Source organism: Epargyreus clarus, unplaced genomic scaffold (genome assembly GCF_041222505.1).
Source record: "Epargyreus clarus isolate Ecla_fem2 unplaced genomic scaffold, WU_Ecla_fem_2.2 ptg000022l, whole genome shotgun sequence".
Lineage (NCBI taxonomy): Eukaryota > Metazoa > Arthropoda > Insecta > Lepidoptera > Hesperiidae > Epargyreus > Epargyreus clarus.
In genome coordinates, this window is record NW_027332229.1 from 2,674,318 (window position 1) to 2,690,247 (window position 15,930).

Genomic DNA, 15,930 nt, shown 5'->3' on the forward strand with positions numbered 1-15,930 from the left:
CAGCAGTGTTAAGCTGCTGTGTTCCGGTTTGAAGGGTGTGGTACGGGAGACATAGTTTTTGAGGCGTTCCAGCCTAGTCCTTAGGGGTCACGCATCTGTAGCAAACGTCAGGTAGGGATATAATCCTATCTGGTGAGGATTATATGTAGTTATCCACGAGCGGCAGTAGACACATAATCATCCGATGGATTGCATGCTCGTCTGCTACACCTATATTATACAAAAGACATCATTTTTTTCTTTTTAAGAGGCTCAAGTAGGGAAAACATGCTGTCCGTCGTGGTCGTCAAACCATTACTGTCCCACTATTGAGGACGAGTCTTCTTCTAGAATAAGAAGGACATAAGTAATAACTGCCAAGGAATATCTGCAATAACCACAGATAGGTTTGAAGTCATATCTAAGCAATAGCATTACTATTCTTAAGGACTAAGTTGGTATTCTTCGTAATTGTCCTGGCTTTATCATACCCTTTTAATGCAACACAGCAGCGCTATACTGATGTTCGCGATAGGTGTGATAGTGGTACCGTCTCAAAATAGATCGCCGGAGTCGGAGGTGGTTCTACCACCTTCAAATTTTATTTTTTCAAATTCCTCCAATTCAATGCTTCAAATTTATCCAATGTTTTGCCTACAAAAGCTTTAACAAGTTCTGCATTTTTCGTTATAACCAAAATAAATAACGTATATTCGTTATAACGTTATAAAAATAAATAATATATTCATTATAACGAAAAAAACGCAACAACCCTCATAATATTAAGCAAATGTTTTTTGTAGATACAAGTCCTCTTATAATATAGTATTCTCTATAAACTAAAAGTAGCTGATTACAGCGTAACAAGAACAAAGAATTAAAACAAGGTTTCAATTTTATTAAATCGATGACTCGGCGGCCATTTTTGCTGATGCGCGCGGAAGTGCCCGCCGCACTTCAGCACGTAGGCTCACAGATTAGATAGTGCCACAGAGTAATAATATTTTTAGAATAATGTAGATTATTTTACGGTTTATTATGGCGATGAAATTATTTTGTTTACGTAAAAATAAGTAACTGAAAGGGACGTAATGTACCTAGTAAGTATATTACCTATTTCTACAAAATTGTAGAGATATCGTTTGATTTTTCTAAATAGAAGAATCAAACGATATCTCATATGTTAACGCCACTTTGTATATTAAAAGCCTTTAAAAGAGAGAAGAAGAAGTAGAAGAAGAAGAAGTACATACATACACTCGTCAAACATTACCCTCCTCAAAACAATGCGGAGAGAAATGTTGTACCTGAGTCGAAAATACGCTTATTAAAAAAGATTATTTTAGCTAATTAGCTATAACTCAATTTTCGTCGGTCATAATAATGAACAAAAAAATATATAGGGTCGAATTGAGAAACTTTCCCCTTTTTTGAAGGCGGTTAAAAATCAAATAAATAAAAATGCACTTAAAAAATAACTAACTATTTTTTCATTAGTTCCAATCTATGCACTTTATAAAAAAAACTCTGTTGTCAAATTTAAAAAAAACAAACGGTACCTTTTACTTTTTTATTAACTGTCTAATTTACAAAAAAAAGCGAACGGTAAAATTTCCTTTTTTATCCACTGTCAAATTTACAAAAAATGTCTATTAACCGTTTGTAGCAATGTTTTTTCTTTCCCTAACAAACATTGTCGAACCCGACACCGCCACGAGTGGGTAACTCCCCTCAGACAGCCAGCAAATGAGACAAACTCAAAAACTTTTGAGAAACGTTTGTTTTTGAGATCTAAGTGACGCTTTCTAGCTAAAAGGAGCTTTTTAAAGTAGCCCTTTGTACGACTGTGGCACCGCTGTATCTATTTTTACTATAAAAGCTGTTTTAAGTTGTAAAAAACCGTTTAAAAAGGGTGTGGTAAACGAAGCATTCCAATTTAGTTGATTTAATTTTACAAAATTACAAATTACCCAAAGACTGCATGCTCATATGTTACTCCAATCTCATAATTATTGGCCAACTAAAGGCCACTAAATTTTCATTGACTTTTTTTTTAATATTTCTTAATTTTAGTCTAAACTGCTCCTATCGCCATTCAATAGGTACAAAATGCCGAAAAATATCAGTATTTTATACGGATATCAACTTTTATTTTTATATAATTGTTAATTAAAGCGGCCATAGGAAACCAACTCTGTGAAAACTTGTGTCTATCTTTTACGGTCCAAGAGATAGAGCTCTGTGACAGACGGACAAACAGCGGGGGCTTAGTAACACGGTTCTGTTTTCACTTTGGGAACGGAACTTTAAAAAGTATGCAACGCTATAATAAATTAAAACAACGATATACAGGGTGAATTTTTAAAACGGGCCTTCAGGGCCAAATCCGAAACTATAAGGATTAGCGAAAAATGCTGAAAGGAGATACGAGGCCGATTTTGATAAAAACTAAAACTGCATCATTAGTTTTTTAAAATATTTTTTTCCTTAGCCGGGAATCGAACGAGTTCATTTTGAAAAAAATGACACCTCTATATTATTTCACTCCTTTCCTCCTTTCAGCATTTTTCGCTAATCCTTATAGTTTCGGATTTGGCCCTGAAGGCCCGTTTTAAAAATTCACCCTGTATTAACTGACAGAAGACCCTGCTCTGCATTGTTCTTTCTAAAAATGAAACCTAGCTAGATCGATCTATCGCCAACGAATCTCCCTGCATACTAAATTTAATGAAAATTGTGCCATTTCCAAGATATTATAATACAGGGTGAATTTTTCAAATGGGCCTTCAGGGCCACATCCGAAATTATGAGGATTAGGGAAACATGCTACAAGGCCGATTTTGATAAAAACTAAAACTGCATAATTAGATTTTTTTTAAATCGATTTCTCTAACCGGGACAAGAATTGCTCGTTTAAAGGTTATCTGAAATAAAAACATATCCGAAACCATAATCAAATCCGATATAAAAGTTTCGAATAATTTCGGAAAAGGACAGAGTCTAATTGACACACTATTATGATTTTTTTGTTTTAAACGGACGAAGCCGCGGGTCACAGCGAGTATATTCGCCAAACAAATCGCGGTGTCGTATTCAAGCCATCTGGTCCTCAGGTGTTCGTCTCACGGCCTTGTGTTACTGTTATGAAACTTTATATCAAAACAGATAGAATATGGGCATGGTGACATCAGCTAAATCAGCCTAGGAATGCTAGGATCTATGTACTTGCCTAGGTATACCTAAGAAGGCGCGCGGTGGGAGAAAAATATTTTTAGGGTTCCGTACCTAAAGGGTAAAAACGGAACCCTATTACTAAGACTTCGCTGTCTGTCCGTCTGTCACAGGGCTCTATCTCAGAAACCGTAATAGATATACACATGATTTTTTTACAGATGATGCATAATGGTGGCCGCTATAACAACAAATACTAAAAATAAATTAAAGTTGAAAATAAATGGGGGTCGCCATACAAGAAACCGCTATTATTCGACGTTTTTCGCTTTATCTATTGAAACGTAATGGAAACAGTGAAATGGAAACAGTAAGGGAAACAGTTATGTTGGAGCGTTACGTTAAAATAATTAAACACTGCATGAAAATAAAAAAAACGTGTTGTAACATTTATTGTTTTTTTATTTACGGTTTGATTCCGGATGCACTAAGGCCATAGTTATTTCGCCTAATAAGAGCAGTGTTAAGCGCTGCTGTGTTCTGGTTTGAAGTGTGGTAAGGGAGAAATACTTTTCCGTGGCGTTCCAATTTAGTCCTTAGAGGTAGCGGCGCATCTGTGGCCGACCGCAGGTAGGAATCTAATCTTATCTGGAGTTGATTACAGATGTTCATGGGTGGCAGCTATTCACTATGCTCTTCTGCTTCCCTTAGATATATTATAAAAAGAGCTCTGTAAAACATTCTCAAAAAAGTCTATCAAAGCGCACTAAAGCTAAATCGTTCCAGTCTGAGACCAATGTCCATCAGTGATACTGCAAAAATTTGCGAATAAAAATCGAAGATTTTTAAAAATACGACTACTGTAATAAAAAATGATAAATTAGCGAAAAAAGCACTCGATAAACTTTACACGTATAAAATTACTTTACCAAAGTGCCCTTTCACCCCCTCGAAACAAAGCTACCCTATAGTGTATGGTGCGCGGTAATTGGCGGAAGTGATCGAGTTCTTTGTGTCAACAGTTTTTTCGGATGAGAACACAGAGTGTTTGATCCCCTACAAATTGTCTATGGGTCGCTTGTCGATGGATTTTAAGTGAATTTACCAGAAGGATGTTCATTAACTGTAGTAATTATCTGTTTTTAGGGTTCTGTACCCAACGGGTAAAAACAGAACCCTCTTACTAAGCCTCCGCTGTCCGTCCGTCTGTCACAGGGACATCATGGACAGGGTCTGTCATAGATCTTTTAAATTTCTTTTTTGAAGGTGGTAGAACCCTTTGTGGGTCGACTCCGGCGGCACCACCGCCACACCTTTTTTCTACCTAATAACAGCAGTGTTAGGCGCTGCTGTAATCCGTTTTGAAGGGTGTGGTTAGAAAGACAGACTTTTCCGAGGCGTTCCAGCTTAGTCCTCAGGGGTAGCGGCGCATCTGTGACCGACCTCAGGTAGGAATATCTAATCCTATCTGGGGTTGATACAGATGTGTATTCAGCAGTAGCCACTTACCATCAGGTGGACTGTATGCTCGTCTAGTACTCGTATATTATAAAAAAACTAAAAAAATTGCCCAGAAGTGGTACAGTAATGTGACGACAGGTATGCAGTCGTATATATACATATAAAGAATGTTCTGTACGTTAGTATTTCTACGAACAGGCGACTTGATTGGCGTGAACTAATAAACCATGAACTTGTGTTGTTGTTTCCATAACTGTCGACACGGGAAGTTTTAAGCTATTGCATGGCTTTGAGCGCGACGACCGAATCAAGAAATTCCGTAACGAAAATCGATATTTTTTTTATTATTTATTTATTTAGGTACTAGCTGACCCGGCAAACGTTGTGTTGCCATTTATTTATTTATTTATTTATTTTATTGATCTAATTAGAACGGCCGAGGCCACTTACACTAACTAGACAGATCTAACATACAGACAACTCACAGAACTCCAAGCATACAGATATGATCATGTAAATAAATAATTTAGGGTGAACAACCCTTATCACTTAGGGGTATGAAAAATAGTTAGTAGCCGATTCTCAGACCTACTGAATATGCATATAAAATTTGGTGAAAATCGGTAAAGCTGTTTCGGAGGAGTACGGTAACTAACATTGTGACACGAGAATTGTATATAAGACTAGTGGTGCCCGCGGCTTCGCCCGCATTTTAAAGAAATAATATGACATACATAAAACGGAAAATTTGTACCTGCATTGGAATGACAGTGGTGCCATCTGTCGAAAATTGGTCTTACCAACTCCCAAACCCTCGTGGGCTCTTGGACAACAACTTTGCTAAAGATCATCACTTAATCAAATGTATAGTTTTCAATTCTATAACTATTTACGAATTAAAAATTAATTAAAAAAACCTTTTCCCATGGACTAAATTGTGAATCTAAACCATTCTCAAGTCCCCTTGAACACACACACCAAATTTCATCAAAATCAGTCCAGTCGTTTAGGAGGAGTTCAGTGACATACACACGCACATAAGAAATATATATATATATAAAGATAGGTTATATGATTAAGTTAGTCATATTAAAGACATCATTCTATCAAGACGCCTTTAAATACAGAGCCTACTCTACGCTACATTTCCGACACAGAGCGAGCCATTGGAAAACGCGCTAGAATCCGTATTGTTCGTTAGCGGTTCCCGGAATGCTAAATAAATGAATGGAAGGGAATTACCATCGGCGATAGGGAGGAGAAAGCTGGGAAATATTTTAGTTAGATCTAGTTTCTTAAGTTTTTTTTTAAAATAATATACAGGTAATAGATAACTTCGAAAACTATGCATTTTCTATATAATACCTATAGATACGTAGCAGACGAGCATGCAGTCCACCTGATGGTAAGTGGCTACTGCCGCCCATTGCTATTTTTAATCAATCCCAGATGAGATTAGTTTTCTACCTCAGGTAGCTTAGTCCTCAGGGGTAGCGTAGCGACGCATCTGTGGTTGACCCTGTGGTCGGCCAGGCTGAAATACCTCGGAAAAGTATATCTCCCTTACAACACGAATACATTTCATACTCGAAATGTTATATTTATTATTACTTTTTAATTTTTTTTTACGATTCTATGTCTGTATGTATAATGTGCAAATTTTATAATTTGATATTATTTTGAATCGATCATTTTTTATTGAATTCTTTTTATTTTTTTTCCAAAATCTGTACCCGAATCTCATTATCTCTGTGTGCTCAAAGATAAAAATATTTTTTTTTAAATAAGTACATAATTATTTTTGTATTGCTAAAAATAAGCTTACATTTTTTAATATATTCTTCACAATCTTATGAGTGGAAAATGTGGAATACTTCAATATAAAGATTATATCGGTTTCAAGGTAAATTTTCCGATATCGATACATCGGCATCGATTAGGTTATATCGATATCGATAAGAATATATCGAGTGTGGAGTATTTCACCGTGAAATCGCTTCACACCGCCGCGTTCCGCTGCAAGGCGGCGCTGATTTTATTAACGCGGCGTTTTTATTTATTTCTGATCATTATTTTTTATTTATGTTAGAATATTATCGACAGGGCATGGCGATATGCTTACCAAGGTATTAGGTTCGATTCCCGACTGGCTAGATGACGAAATGATACATTTTAAAGAAGTTTAAAGCTTGCTGATCTTACTGCAGTTTACTGAAGTTTTTGTTTATATTTTTAAAGTTTCATCATAAGCTATTGTATGTAAAAGTTCACTAATAAATTCCTTATGAAGTAAAACTACACAAAAGTACCTACCTTAAAAAAAATAAGAAACATCGGTACTTACCGTCAAAAAAACATATCTACCATAAAAAGCACACACCTAACGTATTTTATTTTCTGGTTACACCTACCGTCAAAAAAAAACAAATTACCACCGCGACCAGGCCGAGAGAGGCTGCTCCCTCCTTCAGCCTAACTTAACCCAACCTATCCTACCAACCGATACCGATACCGCTATCGTCCAAAAAAACATAGCTACCGTAAAAATCCAAAAACATGCCTACACTAAAAAAACATAACTACCGTCAAAAATAAAATAAATACCTTCCTACATACCTACCATAAAAAAACCTTGAGTACCGTAAAAAAAATAACATGCCTACCATAATAAAATACATACCTACCGTCAAAACAAAGAAATACTTCCCTACATACCTACCATAAAAAAAATATGAGTACCGTAAAAAAATAACATACCAACCATAAAAAATACATACCTACCGTCAAAAAAAGACTTTTTTGTATAAACCTACCGTCAAAAAGCATCAAATTATCTTACCTAGCATCCAAAAATATGAGTCTCATGTCGAGAGATGCTCGGAACATGAACATATTGGAGTGCAGCTTCAGCTCTGTCACCGCTGAGGGCGGGAGGGAGTGTCCAACAGCCACCAGGCCGAGGGAGGCTGCTCCCTCTCCGAACCTCCTGGCTCGGAGGTAGCCGGAGCAGTGGATTACCTGGAGATGAAGATCGTTGTTAGCTTGGCAAGGGACGCAGTGTATCATTATCATCATCAACCCATTACTGTCTCAGAGCTGGGCACGGGTCTCCTCTCAGAATGAGGATTAGTCCACCGCGCTGGCCAAGTGCGTATTGGTAGACTTCACATACCTTTGAGATTCTTTTTTTTTTAATAAATATCTCAGGTATGCAGGTTTCCTCACGATGTTTTCCTTCACCGTTTTAGCAAGTGATAATTGATTTCTAATACGCACATAATTTCGAAAAATCTGAGGTGCGTGCCTTGGATTTGAACCTCGGACCCCTCGATCGAGAGGCCGAGTTTCTTAACCACTAGGCTATCAGTGTAAGCTAGTAGTGTGGTATAGTCCGTGCCAAACTTCTAGTCCGCTCTGAAGTTAATGCGCGCAGGTGTAGTCAGAGAGCCAATGCGGTCGATCACAACCACAAGCATATCCGTGACAGACGGACAGACAGCGAGGGCTTAGTAATGTGGTTCCGGTTTTACCATTGGTACGGAACCCGAAATCATATTCTTAACAGTGGATCACGTATTCAGTATTACGGAGTATAGTCCGCGTAAAACTGCTAGTCCGCTCTGAATATAGAAATCAATCGCGTCGCCATAGCAAATTGTATGACTACACCTGCTCGCACCAACTTCAGAGCGGACTAGCAGTTTGGTGCGAACTATATATATGTTAGTTATAGTAGCCTAAGTTAGCGTGGTGCCTGTAAGCTTTGCCTGTAAAAAGTTCGCTAGATTTAGAGTACGAAAAACATCGGAAAAGGATTTTTACATGTTTTGTGAAATTGGTTAATTTCCCAAAAAAATATAGAAAACTTATTTTATAATGTTACAGTTAGTGTGGTGGTAGAGTCCGCGTAAAACTGCTAGTCCGCTCTGAATATAGAAATGAATCGCGTCGCCATAGCAAATTGTATGACTACACCTCCTAACAACTTCAGGGCGGACTAGCAGTTTGGCACTATAACATTGCCTGCAAATATCTAAAGGGAAGAAATTATGATACCATGATTGATGAAGAAATTATGAGGCTACCTTCAACATTATTTACCTTATAACCAGCGGTGGTGAGCCCAGCGTTTCTCTTAGCTAACACACACTTCATCCTGATGAAGAAAGCTCGTTCACACTCAATGTCCACTGACGGGCCCCACGTCCCACCCACTGGATAACTGAGAAATAAATAAAATTAATAATGATTCGAAATTTGACTTTAGGGTGGGGAAACTTTTATAATATAGGACTAACAGACAAGCGTGCAGTCCACCTGATAATAAGTGGCTATTGCTGCCCAAGGATATCTGTTATCAACCCCAGATAAGGTTAGAGGTGAACCTGACGTCGGCCACAGGTGCGCCGCTATCCCTGCGGACTAAGCTGAAATACCTCGGCAAAGTATGTCTTTCTTACCACACCTTTCAAACCAGAACACAGCTGCGCTAAACACTGCTGTTATAACAGAAATAGATGTGGCGGTGGTGTAATACTTAACACCTTCAAATTACGATCTGTTAGAACATGGATATTAGACAGAAATAGGTGTGGCGGTGGTAACTCCCTGGTCAGACAATGTTGATTCCACCACGTAGCAGACGAGCATGCGGTCCACCTGATGGTAAGTCGCTACAGCCGCCTATGGACATCTGTAATCAACCCCAGATAGGATTCGATATTCCTGAGGACCAGAGGTTGTCCCCAGATGTACCTCTACCACTGAGGACTGAGCTGGATCGCCTCGGAAAACTATGTCTCCCTTACGACTTCCTTAAAAACCGGAACACAGCAGCGCCTAACACTGCTGTTATTAGGTAGAAATAGGTGTGGTGATGGTACCTCCCTGGTCAATCCATGTTCATTCTACCACCTGTAAAAAAATGTGGGTTATTTAATCATAAGTACTCACCCTAAGCACTGCATGTGCTGGCCAATCGGGGTCTGCAAACTGAGGACCGCGCTCATCTCCTCATGGTCATCTTGGTGGATGTACTCGTAGATCGAGTTGCCAGTCAGCTCCACCTGGACAACTCCATTATTAAACTCTTTTCCTACACTTCTCTACTTTTGGAGACGGTTCTTTTTCCAAGATGAAGAATAGTTTAGGGCTGATGTCGGTAAGTTGAAACATGGGCCACGTAATAAATGTTATTTTCAAGTGGGCTTTCATGATTAAATCCGAAACTAAGAAAAGCGAATATGCTGAAAGGAGTTAAGAGGCCAATTTTGATAAAACTTAAACTGATCATTAGTTTTTTTAAATCTGTTTTCATAGCCGGGAATCGAACGAATTCATTTTGGAAAAAAACCCACACACCTGTATTTTTTCTCAATCGGATAGTATCGCTTATAAGGATTAAATTCTGGGAATTAATTATAAATGACTAACTAAAGGAAAAGGCTCATTTCGAAAAAAATACTAATTTTTTTCATATAACGTTAACAGCTAAGCTTAGATTAAAATTCTGGTTTTCATCTCGATTCTGATTCTGCCTTTCATTGCCTTACCTGACTGAGCCCAAGATGGACGGAGGCGGTTTCGCTTATATACATGATCTTGCCGTCTGGTGCTACGACGAAGATGAATCCATCCAGGGTTTGCAGCAAATGGGACCCTAGTTCCCTGATGGAGAGTTCCCGGGGCTGCGGCGGCGGGGGCGCAGCACCCCAGGCGTCTCCAAGACCTGTTGAAGGAGGTCTGTTTCAAAATAGATGATGACAAAAAATAAAATGATGGAAGATTTTTACGGGATAGATGCGTCATGATACCTCATGTTTTTAAATTGTTTCATGACTTTAAATTGTTATTATTTTGAAAAACGTGATTTGAAAACTTAACGCCATGATTTGACTAACTTAAAACCTTTGATAACTATTTCGAGAGAATTTATTGGTAACACATGGTCGTTTTTCTAGCTGTGTGGTAGCCCTAACAACTGTATAGAGAATCAGCTGTGATCTAATTACCGAGGGTAAGGGCAGCAGCATCGCCAACTCTAGGAACTCTGCGTTCTCCTTCTCTCTCCCTCTTCTACTAACACTTACCATCTGGGAACACCTGGTGCATTTTAAGATAGCTCATCGTCAGTCAGATAATAGAAGCCTTGTCTAGCTGTGACGTTATCGCTGAGGACAGAAACTTCTCCAGCTCTAGAAACTCTGCGTTCTCCTTCTCTCTCCTTCTACTAATACTTACCATCTGGGAACACTTGTCGCATCTTTAGATAGCTGGTCGTCAGCCGGATAACAGAAGCCTAGTCCAGCTGTGAGGTAATCGCTGAAGGCAAGGGCAGCAGCTTTGCCAGCTCTAAGAACTCTGTGTTCTCCTTCTCTCTCCCTCTTCTACTATTACTTACTATCGGGAAACACCTGACGCATTTTATGATAGCTTGTCGTCAGTCGGATAACAGAGGATTTGTTCAGCTGTGACGTAATCACCGAGGGCAAAGACAGCAGCATCGCCAGCTCTAAAAACTCTGCGTTCTCCTTCTCTCTCCCTCTTGTACTAACACTTACTGTCTGAGAAAGCCTGACGCATCTTAAGATAGCTCGTCGTCAGTTGGATAACAGAGGCTTTGTCCAACTGTGACGTAATCATCGAGCACTAAAGCTACAGTTTAAGCAGCTCCAGGGACTCTGCGTTCTACTTCTGTCTCCATCTTCTACTAACACTTACCGTCCGGGAACACCTGTCGCATCTTAAGATAGCTCGTCGTCAGTCGTATAACAGAAGCCTTGTCCAGCTGTGACGTAATCGCTGACGGCAAGGGCAGTAGCTTCGCCAGCTCCAAGAACTCTGCGTTCTCCTTCTCTCTCCGCGATCGCGCCGCGTTTTTGCTCTTCTCCTTCATGATGGCGGCCGCGTCGAGGGAGTACGGCGCCGCGCGCTCTTTCCGGCACGCTGGAAAGATGTTCAGATTTAGTATTGATGTGGTAAGGAATTAATGATAATTGACCAAGTGCAACCACCAAAATTTTCGTTTTTCTTTTAATTTCTAGTATTTTTTTATTATAGCAGCCATTGAAGTACAAACATTGTGAAACTTTAATTCGGTTTAACAGTTAGTTCGAAAAATATCAAGTGTTTATCTGTCACTGTGACAGACGGACAGACAGCGGAGTCTTAGTCCACCAGATGGTAAGTGGCTAATGCCTTCCATGGACATCTATAATCAACCCCGGATAAGATTCGATCCGTCTCACCAGAACATAGCAGCGCTACAGTGCTGTTATGAGGCAGAAATAGGTGTAGCGGTGGTGCCGCCGGGGTCGAACCACAGACGGTTCTACCACCTTCGAATATGAACTTTAAAATAGGTTTTATGTTTTATTGTAAATATTAAAATTATTTTACAAGTGTAACTTCAGTCATAAACATAAAACTTAGTGCCTCTAATTTATTTCAAATATTTTAAAAATTTAATAAATTTCTAGGAATTTATTTTCATACTTTTACGTAAGTAATTTTAAACGTTTGATTCGATTTCAAATAATGTTAATGCCTAATACGTGTTGCCGGCTAAGTGGCCGTATTCGCACCTATTCGTCGGTACTCGACAAGTATCTATACTGTTAACGTTTGCGTACACCATAGATTAGTAAAGATACTTCGCCGCCTTGAAATTGAATGAAGCCACAAACAGCTTATTATAGTAAGTTCTTTTTTGAATTCTTGACAAATAAAAACATTTTTTTGACAAAATTTACGAATAATAACTAATACTGCGTAATTTACATAATAAATAAATAATTATTTCAAATATTTTAGGGACATTTTAGCACGTGGCAAAACTTTTTTACGCAACTATTTCAATTCTCAAAACTGGGTACATTTTCTTGTTAGGAGTGAGTAATCTTTACTAATCTATGGCGTACACTAAGAAATTGCATTGCTCACAAATAAAACTATTTCGAAAATCGATCGTAAATTCCATTCCCGCCAATTACAAATAGCGGCCATATGTTCTATTTATTGTCACACTTTTAGCCGCTGAGGGGAATTTATTTCTGTAAGCCCGCAAGGTCATTTGTAAGTATTAGAGTGAATTATTCATGGCGTTGTTGTTTTCCCGCCAAAGCCGTAGACGTTTTTTCTTTCGCATGCAAAGGTAAGAGTTTGATAAATATGCATGACGTCATTATTTTTTTGAATGTGTAATTTTTGTAGGGTTTTGGTGGAAGGTCGGTATATGGTATTTAATGTGGCCAGTTATTTGTTTCATATCAGGAAATTGTGGAAAGTTTTATAAGAAATATTTTTGTATTATTAACCTCTGACGCAAAAAGAGGTGTAATAAGTTTATATAAACGAATATAAATGTCGTTAACCCACTACTGGGCACGGCACCTCTCAGAATGAGGATTAGACTATAGGTAATCTACCGCGCTACCTAAGATACTTTTGATTTTTTTAAAGTGCTTTTTAAAGAGTTTTCTCACTATATTTTGTGAGGTGTTTTAAAAAGTCAGGTGTGTCACGGAACATAACGTCACGATGTTTTCATTCTACAACAAAATACTGTAATATTTAATATTTTCCCGCCGTCCAAAAAAAAATGTGGCAGAAGGGGCAGTTCCCAAACCTCAGTACGCTCTACCTATATTATATCTACCTTTGTGGTTCGACTCCGGTGGCACCACCGCCTATTTCTACCTAATAACAGCAGTGTTAGGCGCTGCTGTGTTCCGGTTTGAAGGCCACACCCTTAAGGGAGACAGACTTTTCGGAGGCGTTCCAGCTTAGTCCTCAGGGGTAGCGGCGCATCTGTGACCGACCTCAGGTATGAATATCTAATCCTATCTGGGGTTGATTACAGATGTCCATGGACGGCAGTAGCCACTTACCATCAGGTGGACTGCATGCTCGTCTGCTACTCCTATATTATGAAAAAAGTGAGACTCTTCGTCCAAAGAGGACATATGGTCACATTACGTGTTAGGACTCCTTTGTAGGTATATCTTCTGAGTGTAAATTAGTCATAGAAATTCACAACGAGAATGATTTGTAAGTTAAATTCGAGATGATAAAGGGTTGGTTGCAGTTCGCATAATGAACTTATTCTGTTACTGACTTGAAAGAAGTGCGACTTCGTAAATAAATTTATGCGTGCAAAAATGTTTGCACGCAAATATTTTTTGAATTTTATTTTTTTTTTAATATTAAGTAGGTACTATATTATTTTTATCACATTACTAGCTGACCCAGCGAATGTTATGTTGCCATATAAATAAAAAATGTTAAGGGTGAACAACCCTTATCACTAAGGTATGAAAAATAGATAGTAGCCGATTCTCAGACCTAGTGAATATGCATATAAAATTTGGAGAAAATCGGTAAAGCCGTTCCGGAGGAGTACGGTAACTAACATTGTGACACGAGAATTTTATATATAAGATTAAAACTGTATTTTTATCGATTGTAATAGAAAACGAGCATGCATTCTACTTATTGGTAAGTTGTCACTGCCGTACGGACATCTCCAACCAACAACAACAACAACAACCAACTCCATATAGAACAGGGGGGTTACTACCATCTCTTAAAACAATATTATTTTAATCATACTTTTACTTCTTTTGCAGGAAATTTAACTTTTTAAGCAAAATATGTCAATTTCAGTTGGTTTTATACAATGGATAAGCGAAAAATTAATAAGGGTTTAAGTTTGTTCAACTGTGTATGAAGGAATATTTTACTGTTTTAAGGAGGAAATAAAGCTTTCCTGAACTATGATGGTTTTTGAAAGATGGTGGTAGGCCGCCTGGTTCTACCTCAAGCCGATCATAGATGAGTTCCTATACCTAAGAATTAAAACGATCGTCGTACCTAAATAGTTCTTTGTGACTTATCAATACAACAAAAGGCGGGCGGCGCCCTACTTTTGTAAGCTTTCGAGGCATATTACCAGAGTATATTGCCTACTCTATTTTATTAAAAAGCTCACTTTAAGAAATATTTAATAAATTCATGAAAAAAGACAGACTTTGAAAATATTAAAGTGTTTTATTAGTGCTTATTTGTGTTGTATTGTCTGAAGGTGTATTTACATAAATACACACATACAAATACACACACAAATACATTTGTACAGATACAAATCACAAAGATTGCGTGCGTTCAAAAAATCTTAGCAAACAAAATAAGATAGATTCTATTTTTTATTTTATCATTTTAAAATTGACTAGCTGACTCTGCAAACTTTGTACCACCTCAAAATGTACTTATCAAATATATATCATATAAAATATAGCCTATGTTACTCGTAGATAAAGTAGCTTTCGAATGGTGAAAGAATTTATAAAATCGGTCCAGTAGTTTTTGAGCCTATTCATTACAACCAAACAAACAAAGTTTTCCTCTTTATGATATAAGTGTAGATTTTAGTTGTACTTACATATTTCCATTTCAAGCTCAGCTGAATATTTACTAAAGGTTTTTCGGCACGGATATTTCATTATATATATTTTTTAATTTTAATATACTTTTACAATATTTAGAAAAATATTTGGCTGAATATACCAATTACTTAACACGATTTACTTTGTTCATTAATTTAAAAAAATGTTCCGTGAAAATAAAAGGCTGTCTGCACAAGTACAATATTACGCAATATAGGAAATACACCTTACACTAACAGGTTCAAATCGGTACTGGCTGCAACACCTTCGTTTCCTATGTCCGTTTCCGAAAAAAAAACAGGTAGTGACAATAGCAATGGTTGACAATACAATTTGCGTCACATCACTGACGACGAATGGCGAAGCGAGACAAATAAAAATAATTTTTAGGTGTCAATCGTAATATTAACGTATTCGTGTAATGTAGTTTGAGATTTGACAGTGCGTAGTAAGTTTTCAAAGCAATAAAATATTTTTTAACATAAAGTACAATCAAAGATTATGTTATCGTTAAGACAGATACCTAATAAATTTGTTATTTTACGCATAGACCTATATATTTGTTTATGTATAGCACTCACAATACAGTCACATAATGTGACATGATCATAAAATTAAAATTAATTCTTACGTTAAGTTATATTCTTGCTATTGTTCATAATACGCTTAGAAAATTACTAACCACTATTATTTTTTCTGATTTAAAATTTGTACAGTCACTTTGAAATCTTATTTTTATAGCTTTAAACACCGATTAGATTTTTTAATTTTTTCAAAATAAAATTCCTATTTTCGAAAAATGCTTATTTATATTGTGCTCTGTACTTGAGATAATATAGCATCGCTTGTAATAAGACACGTACCTAAGCCCGTATAA

General features: G+C 37.5%; 1 protein-coding gene across 1 annotated transcript in view; it reads right to left on the reverse strand.

Moving 5' to 3' along the window:
• sim (bHLH transcription factor single-minded) overlaps positions 1 to 15,930 on the reverse strand; it is a 63,069-nt gene that overhangs the window by 3,280 nt on the left and 43,859 nt on the right. Inside the window, exons 2-6 of the mRNA XM_073085140.1 lie at positions 11,332 to 11,556; positions 10,164 to 10,339; positions 9,565 to 9,677; positions 8,713 to 8,833; positions 7,451 to 7,629 (exon numbers count right to left, since the gene is read on the reverse strand). Of these exons, the coding sequence (XP_072941241.1) occupies positions 7,451 to 7,629; positions 8,713 to 8,833; positions 9,565 to 9,677; positions 10,164 to 10,339; positions 11,332 to 11,506 (764 nt within the window). The 5' untranslated portion in view covers positions 11,507 to 11,556. The remainder of the gene's footprint in view (positions 1 to 7,450; positions 7,630 to 8,712; positions 8,834 to 9,564; positions 9,678 to 10,163; positions 10,340 to 11,331; positions 11,557 to 15,930) is intronic.